This window comes from Protopterus annectens, chromosome 9.part0 (genome assembly GCF_019279795.1).
Source record: "Protopterus annectens isolate FY-2018-M chromosome 9.part0, PAN1.0, whole genome shotgun sequence".
Taxonomy (NCBI): domain Eukaryota; kingdom Metazoa; phylum Chordata; order Ceratodontiformes; family Protopteridae; genus Protopterus; species Protopterus annectens.
The window spans coordinates 1732217570-1732227357 of NC_056743.1; the positions used below are offsets into that span (position 1 = coordinate 1732217570).

At 36.5% G+C, this 9788-nt stretch overlaps 1 protein-coding gene across 1 annotated transcript in view; it reads right to left on the minus strand.

The window, feature by feature from the left end:
* LOC122810772 (adhesion G protein-coupled receptor E1-like) overlaps positions 1-3839 on the minus strand; it is a 268188-nt gene extending 264349 nt beyond the window's left edge. Inside the window, exon 1 of the mRNA XM_044082333.1 lies at positions 3710-3839. Coding sequence (XP_043938268.1) covers positions 3710-3839 — 130 coding nt within the window. The remainder of the gene's footprint in view (positions 1-3709) is intronic.
* Positions 3840-9788: the final 5949 nt, after the last annotated feature.

Sequence of the window (9788 nt, forward strand, 5' to 3'; positions counted from 1 at the left end):
ATAAACTGAGAAAGGCCTTGGCAACATCAAGAATGCAGCATGGATTGTATGGGTTAAATGAATGGCCTCGGTAACCATTTTGAAATCTTAATGAGGTTGAGCAGGTATGACCTGCCTTTCTTCAAAGCCACATTGGTGTGTATCAAGGGGAACAAGGTCACCTATGTTGTTACTTATTATTTCAATTCTAATACACTCAATAACTTAAAAAATGTTAGTGAGAATAATAGATCTATAATACTCAAGTCAGTAGGTACAGTAAATAATTGCTTACTTCTAATTTCCATAGTAAATGTGAAGTCCACTCACTGGGCCAGTAATCAAAGAACCTGAATCCTCATCACTGACACTGGAAAGGGATGTTCACTTGGAACAAAAATGGATACACTCAGTATTTCCATTTGTAGCTCTCTGCATCAAGCACAATTTCCCTTAAGAGCACAGAGGAAACACACTTAGCCAGGGGTCTGGATTTTTCTCTCTGTTTCTACCTAGGTCCCCAGTAAGGTTCCACCACTAGCAAAGTTGGAAAGTTAAGTTCTCAGCTGAGTATCTAAGCCAAGTTTTCCACCATCCTCTCTGTGAAATCAGTGCTTTGTGCCTCTGCTCCAAATAGCTGGCACACACACACTTTTTGAGATTTGATTTGCACACACACACACACATGTGAAAGGCTGGCACAGGTTTTTTTTAGCTATGGTCACATTTGCCCAGATTATAAGGTAGTTAATGCCACCATACACTCCCAAGCCAGCTGCTTTAAGGTTCTTACAAGGGTACAAAATTATAGTGAGTGAAATTAATATTAATACGACCGGTAGTTTGACCAATGCAGTAAGGCTTTCAGGAGTGGCCACAGAGTCACCAAACAGATATGAGTAGTGTCAAAGGTTAAAATATTCTCTAAAGGACTAGCCACAATGAAAAGTTAAAATATATTTAATAATAAATAGTAAAAGAACATGAACATTCTAAGTATCTATTTACAATAAACAGCAGAGTTTCTATCACAGGAAGTATTAAAAATAAGACAGGTAGACAGGTTCACACAGTTACAGAAAAACAATACTTAACTAATCTCATTATATTTTCCTTACTAGTCTCAAGAGTTACTATTCTCTAGTTTAGGTACTTAGTACAGCATGGCAATATGAAGTAGGTGAGTGATCTTTCTATGTCAGGTTTCCAAAACAGAGTGCAATGACACCTCATCTCAACTAGTATTAAACATTATTTTGGTGATGTATTCCAGAAAGACATCACATACATCTGGTCATCTGACATCTGGTCCCAATACAACCACCCTATTTCTAGAAATTAACAAGATTTAGTAACTATGTGTAAATAATACACACACTCAGAGCCTTCCTAAGATCTGCTACAGCTCCTGGAAGTCATAAAACCATAAAAACTTCCACTCTTCCCACAGGAGCTAATAAACCATATTCTTACAGACATTACGTCTCTGGCTTCATTCAAAATTGTGACATAACATCTTTATGGCCTAGGCCCAGAAATGTAATTTCTTACTATTTTTAAAGTTTGAGATTAACCTCTTCCCTTTCATTATCCTCTGTTAAACATATACAATTAAACAGTTACAATAATGCATGTATATTTCCTTTTCTGTCCAGCAGGGCACACTGTTGGTACATTTTAAACAGAAGCAGCTTTACAAATACTTTTTCAACACAAGCATCTGTACAAATCAGTTTGATATTCAAATAACATACAATTCTTTACTAAATCCCAGCTAGATGTGCTGGTATATGTTACACATCCACTGCCCTAATTCTCCTGGCATAGCTGGCAATACCTCACATCATCCTAATATAGCTGAAGAACACACTCTGTTTGTCTTTTAAATTAGTTGTAAATCTAAGTTTGTAGTTTTGTTTATATTTCTTAGTGGTAAGTTTGAAGGACTTACTTTTAAATTCATTCATTTTATAATGATGAAGTGGGTATCTCTCTCTCTCTCTCTCTATACATATATATATATATATATATATATATATATATATATATATATATATATATATATGTATATATATATATATATACATATATTATTATACTGCCTACTGATGTGATATTTCCACCATATTGATTTAGTTATAAACTTGTCATTATGCTTACATTGGACTGTAACAGATGCCTTCATATATTTATCCAGCAGGGAGTAATACTCAGAGGAGGAAGTTGCAGCCTCTAATACAAGGTTTGAGATATACTATCAGTTAGTAGTATGCAATTGATTTTGGAATTATTCCTAATTATATAACTGTCATCATGGAATGTAAACCACATGTTAATATAGAAACTCACAAGATGCTCAGATTTGACGAAGGAGTGGTAACAAGTGGGGAACTACAACTGAGGAAAATATTTGAGGAAAAGAATGAGATGATCAACATATCTGATAAATAGGAGCAATCTGTTTATGTATATTGGCAATTAAAAGTCCAGAAACTGCTAGGCATACTTGAAGTTGATAGCAAATGTTTACCGGTTTATATCTACATAGGTGAAGTCACTCATAAGAAAGGAATTTGGTTCAGTGGTTATATTTTTAAATGGTTATCACATTCCGCATGTTTTAAGCAGGTAACAGATGGGGTTTGGTAATTGGATATAATATGATAATTAATTTTACTGAGTGCAACTGCAAGTTGAACAATTCCCAAGTCTGTATTATGCAGAATGTGGTGAGGTACAATTAATACATACATGTAATATTCTGCAATTACCAGTTGATGTGAACATTTGATAGCCATTTTCCTATGGAAAACCAGGAGTGCAATCACTACTCTGGATCCAGGTTTCCATTATTGCACAAATGCTGATGTTTTCAATGCTAAGGAAGGCCTTAAGTTCAGAGATTTTGCTGCAAAGGATCAAGGCAATCAACATTGCTACTTTGATATTTCCAGAGTTGATATCTAACTAGTATAAGTCTGACAACCTTGATATTAACAAAGTGACTAACTAACTAGTATAGTAAGTCTGATACACCTTAATATTACTGGAGAAAATAACTATTATAAGAACAGGACATCAGTTAATGCTATTGCCTCACAGGACCTGGTTCTCAAGGTTAGCTTTATAGTTTTATAGTTTTAGTTTATAGGTTAGTACTAGGCTAACTGCCCTTACGAGCCATTGTAAGCCTAGACAATTATCCCTTGTGAGACTCAAACCCTGCACCTTGTGTTTTTAAGGCAAACACCTTAAACATTAGGCCACCATTCCACTTTAGCCTGAGAAGCCTTCTAATTGGAGTCTATGCATCTTCTGTGCTTATGAGCTGCAGTTTTTTTTTAACATTTTAGGCACGTGCAGCAGGTGAAATGGAGATGCTCTGAACTGCCTGAAGGTTTGTGTGTGTGTGTGTGTGTGTGTGTGTGTGTGTGTGTGTGTGTGTGTGTGTGTGTGTGTGATATGTGAGATCATGAGTGTGCATGTGTGCATGTGAAAGCTGTAACTGACTAACATCCTAGTCAGCCCTTTGCTTTACTGTATTGTATATGGTCTCCAACTTCCAAGCAACCATGAAATGGATTAAAAAGGTTATCTGAAAATGAATGAATGAACATATAAATAATGCACACAGATGATTACATTTGTTGCAGATGTATGATATTACAGAATTATAAAGCGTTGTGCTTGAGTAAGTGGTCTGCGTTTACAACTACAATAATGCCCTTACCTACACATCCAGAAGTGGCTACATCAGTGAAATTATCCTTTCCAGACTTTGACTGGAATCCTTCCTGACATTTGCACATGTAACTTCCTTCTGTGTTGATACATACTGAAAAATTACCACAAATTCCCATTGTATTGCACTCATCAATATCTGCATTTTAAAGAAAAAAAGCACTGTATATAAAACAGGAAAATGCAAAGTTAAAGTGTTTCTTGCCAAGGCATTCTGTGCTATTATGTCAATATTTTACACAGAAAGAAAAATAACAAAATAGTTTCTATTAACAAAAGTTAATTTCTGGTGCATTAAATAAATAGAACATTTTTTTTAATCATGCCTGGAGATGATCAAGCACCTTCCTCTCTGTCTTGTTCCAAATATCACCTGGTTACTGCACTGCACATCATCCATTGAAGTCTCAGATTCTCCACTGAAAGTTGGCCTAAGTAGCACCTATTCTAGTAGGTCATTGGTGCTGGCACCACCATGGTGAGTGGATACTTTCTCTTGACTTATATGTCCATAAGTGAATACTAGGCTGCCATGAAGGATGATTTTAAGCCTAGCTAAAAACCCAGGGTCAGAATCAAACTCTGCTCTTTGTGTCTATGTGGTAAAGAAAGACCTTAACCATTATGCCAAACTCATCCCTGCAGTAGCCTGACATGCCTCAATAATGCCTGTTTTTATGTACATGTCACATATGGCTAATCTACAAAACACAGTTTGGCGAGCAGGCATGTCTCCCAGCATGTCTGCCATATGCTGCCTACTAAGATACGTAAACCCTTTCATGCCAGTCATGCAGGAGGTAAGACTCCACACACAATTACCCCCCCACACACACACACACACACACACACACACACACACACACACACAACACACACCACACATGCATGCACACACACCACACACACACACACACCACACATGCATGCACACACACACACACACACACACACACACACACACACACACACACACACACACACACACACACACACACACACACACACCACACATGCATGCACACGCGCACACACAAACACACACACACACACACACACACACACACACACACACACACACACACACACACACACACACACACACACCTAAGGAGGGATGACCCATAATTAGTCGTTCATTCAAACTCTCCCGAGCAAGTCCTCCAACTGTGCTAACCGATATTTGAATCTGTGAACCAATGTCACACTTTGAACTCTAGCTGTCTATGTTACAGACATATGACAAAAACTATACATGTCTAACTAAATTGCAAAGTGGCTGTGTTGCTTTTTAAGTTTTGCAACAGTTATACATAAGGCATAAGAAACTACATATTAAAAAATTAAGATGCTTGAACATTTAGAAGTTCTTATAAAATAGCTGCAATATGAATAACAAAAGAATGTGTGCAATTTTAAACTTACATTACTTCCACATTGCATGTCAAACTGCTATATGGTCAAAAGCAAAAATGCCAAATCAAAGAACTGAAATGCAAAGTAACTCTACAAATACAGGAAAGAAAATGAAAACTCTAAGAAGCATAGGCTGGAATCATACAAATAAATAAACTTGCAGATTTTTGTCAATAATCTGTTTAGGATAAACTGAGAAAGGTCTTGGCAACATCAAGAATGCAGCATGGATTGTATGGGTTAAATGAATGGCCTCGGTAACCATTTTAAAATCTTAATGAGGTTGAGCAGGTATGACCTGCCTTTCTTCAAAGCCACATTGGTGTGTATCAAGGGGAACAAGGTCACCTATGTTGTTACTTATTATTTCAATTCTAATATACTCAATAACTTAAAAAATGTTAGTGAGAATAATAGATCTATAATACTCAAGTCAGTAGGTACAGTAAATAATTGCTTACTTCTAATTTCCATAGTATATGTGAAGTCCACTCACTGGGCCAGTAATCAAAGAACCTGAATCCTCATCACTGACACTGGAAAGGGATGTTCACTTGGAACAAAAATGGATACACTCAGTTATTCCATTTGCAGCTCTCTGCATCAAGCACAATTTCCCTTAAGAGCACAGAGGAAACACACTTAGCCAGGGGTCTGGATTTCTCTCTCTGTTTCTACCTAGGTCCCCAGTAAGGTTCCACCACTGGCAAAGTTGCAGAGTTAAGTTCTCAGCTGAGTATCTAAGCCAAGTTTTCCACCATCCTCTCTGTGAAATCAGTGCTTTGTGCCTCTGCTCCAAATAGCTGGCACACACACACTTTTTGAGATTTGATTTGCACACACACACATGTGAAAGGCTGGCACAGGTTTTTTTAGCTATGGTCACATTTGCCCAGATTATAAGGTAGTTAATGCCACCATACACTCCCAAGCCAGCTGCTTTAAGGTTCTTACAAGGGTACAACATTCTAGTGAGTGAAATTAATATTAATACGACTGGTAGTTTGACCAATGCAGTAAGGCTTTCAGGAGTGGCCACAGAGTCACCAAACAGATATGAGTAGTGTCAAAGGTTAAAATATTCTCTAAAGGACCAGCCACAATGAAAAGTTAAAATATATTTAATAATAAATAATAAAAGAACATGAACATTCTAAATATCTATTTACAATAAACAGCAGAGTTTCTATCACAGGAAGTATTAAAAATAAGACAGGTAGACAGGTTCACACAGTTACAGAAAAACAATACTTAACTAATCTCATTATATTTTCCTTACTAGTCTCAAGAGTTACTATTCTCTAGTTTAGGTACTTAGTACAGCATGGCAATATGAAGTAGGTGAGTGATCTTTCTATGTCAGGTTTCCAAAACAGAGTGCAATGACACCTCATCTCAACTACTATTAAACATTATTTTGGTGATGTATTCCAGAAAGACATCACATACATCTGGTCATCTGACATCTGGTCCCAATACAACCACCCTATTTCTAGAAATTAACAAGATTTAGTAACTATGTGTAAATAATACACACACTCAGAGCCTTGCTAAGATCTGCTACAGCTGCTGGAAGTCATAAAACCATAAAAACTTCCACTCTTCCCACAGGAGATAATAAACCATATTCTTACAGACATTACGTCTCTGGCTTCATTCAAAATTGTGACATAACATCTTTATGGCCTAGGCCCAGAAATTTAATTCCTTACTATTTTTAAAGTTTGAGATTAACCTCTTCCCTTTCATTATCCTCTGTTAAACATATACAATTAAACAGTTACAATAATGCATGTATATTTCCTTTTCTGTCCAGCAGGGCACACTGTTGGTACATTTTAAACACAAGCAACTTTACAAATACTTTTTCAACACAAGCATCTGTACAAATCAGTTTGATATTCAAATAACATACAATTCTTTACTAAATCCCAGCTAGATGTGCTGGTATATGTTACACATCCACTGCCCTAATTCTCCTGGCATAGCTGGCAATACCTCACATCATCCTAATATAGCTGAAGAACACACTCTGTTTGTCTTTTAAATTAGTTGTAATTCTAAGTTTGTAGTTTTGTTTATATTTCTTAGTGGTAAGTTTGAAGGACTTACTTTTAAATTCATTCATTTTATAATGATGAAGTGGGTATCTCTCTCTCTTTCTATAGATATATATATATATATATATATATATATATATTATTATTATACTGCCTACTGATGTGATATTTCCACCATATTGATTTAGTTATAAACTTGTCTTTATGCTTACATTGGACTGTAACAGATGCCTTCATATATTTATCCAGCAGGGAGTAATACTCAGAGGAGGAAGCTGCAGCCTCTAATACAAGGTTTGAGATATACTATCAGTTAGTAGTATGCAATTGATTTTGGAATTATTCCTAATTATATAACTGTTATCATGGGATGTAAACCACATGTTAATATAGAAACTCACAAGATGCTCAGATTTGATGAAGGAGTGGTAACAAGTGGGGAACTACAACTGAGGAAAATATTTGTGGAAAAGAATGAGATGATCAACATATCTGATAAATAGGAGCAATCTGTTTATCTATACTGGCAATTGAAAGTCCAGAAACTGCTAGGCATACTTGAAGTTGATAGCAAATGTTTACCAGTTTATATATGCATAGGTGAAGTCACTCATAAGAAAGGAATTTGGTTCAGTGGTTATATTTTCTAACTGCTTATCATATTCCTCATGTTTTAAGCAGGTAACAGATGGGGTTTGGTAATTGGATATAATATGATAATTAATTTTACTGAGTGCAACTGCAAGTTGAACAATTCCCAAGTCTGTATTATGCAGAATGTGGTGAGGTACAATTAATACATACATGTAATATTCTGCAATTACCAGTTGATGTGAACACTTGATAGCCATTTTCCTATGGAAAACCAGGAGTGCAATCACTACACTGGATCCAGGTTTCCGTTATTGCACAAATGCTGATGTATTCAATGCTAAGGAAGGCCTCAAGTTCAGAGATTTTGCTGCAAAGGATCAAGGCAATCAACAGTGCTACTTTGATATTACCAGAGTTGATATCTAACTAGTATAAGTCTGACAACCTTGATATTAACACAGTGACTAACTAACTAGAATAGTAAATCTGATACACCTTAATATTACTGGAGAAAATAACTATTATAAGTACAGGACATCAGTTAATACTATTGCCTCACAGGACCTGCTTCTCAAGATTAGCTTTATAGTTTTAGTTTATAGGTTAGTACTATTCTAACTGCCCTTACGAGCCATTATAAGCCTAGCCAATTATCCCTTGTGAGACTCAAACCCTGCACCTTGTGTTTTTAAGGCAAACACCTTAACCATTTGGCCACCCTCCCACTTTAGCCTGAAAAGCCTTCTAATTGGAGTCTATGCATCTTCTGTGCTTATGAGCTGCAGTTTTTTTTTAACATTTTTGGCACGTGCAGCAGGTGAAATGGAGATGCTCTGAACTGCCTGAAGGTGTGTGTGTGTTTGTGTGTGTGTGTGTGTGTGTGTGTGTGTGTGTGTGTGTGTGTGTGTGTGTGTGTGTGATATGTGAGATCATGAGTGTGCATGTGTGTGTGTGAAAGCTGTAACTGACTAACATCCTAGTCAGCCCTTTGTTTTACTGTATTGTATATGGTCTCCAACTTCCAAGCAACCATGAAATGGATTAAAAAGGTTATCTAAAAATGAATGAATGAACATATAAATAATGCACACAGATGATTACATTTGTTGCAGATGTATGACATTACAGAATTATAAAGCGTTGTGCTTGAGTAAGTGGTCTGCATTTACAACTACAATAATGCCCTTACCTACACATCCAGAAGTGGCTACATCAGTGAATTTATCCTTTCCAGACTTTGACTGGAATCCTTGCTGACATTTGCACATGTAACTTCCTTCTGTGTTGATACATACTGAAAAATGACCACAAATTCCCATTGTATTGCACTCATCAATATCTACATTTTAAAGAAAAAAAAAGCACTGTATATAAAACAGGAAAATGCAAAGTTAAAGTGTTTCTTGCCAAGGCATCCTGTGCTATTATGTCAATATTTAACACAGAAAGAAAAAGAACAAAATAGTTTCTATTAACAAAAGTTAATTTCCGGTGCATTAAAGAATTAGAACATTTTTTTTAATCATGCCTGGAGACGATCAAGCACCTTCCTCTCTGTCTTGTTCCAAATATCACCTGGTTGTTGCACTGCACATCATCCATTGAAGTCTCAGATTCTCCACTGAAAGTTGGCCTAAGTAGCACCTATTCTAGTATGTCATTGGTGCTGGCACCACCATGGTGAGTGGATACTTTCTCTTGACTTATATGTCCATAAGTGAATACTAGGCTGCCATGAAGGATGCTTTTAAGCCTAGCTATAAACCCAGGGTCAGAATCAAATTCTGCTCTTTGTGTTTATGTGGTAAAGAAAGACCTTAACCATTATGCCAAACTCATCCCTGCAGTAGCCTGACATGCCTCAATAATGTATGCCTGTTTTTATGTACATGTCACATATGGCTAATCTACAAAACACAGTTTGGCGAGCAGGCATGTCTCTCAGCATGTCTGCCATATGCTGCCTACTAAGATACGTAAACCCTTTCATGCCAGTCA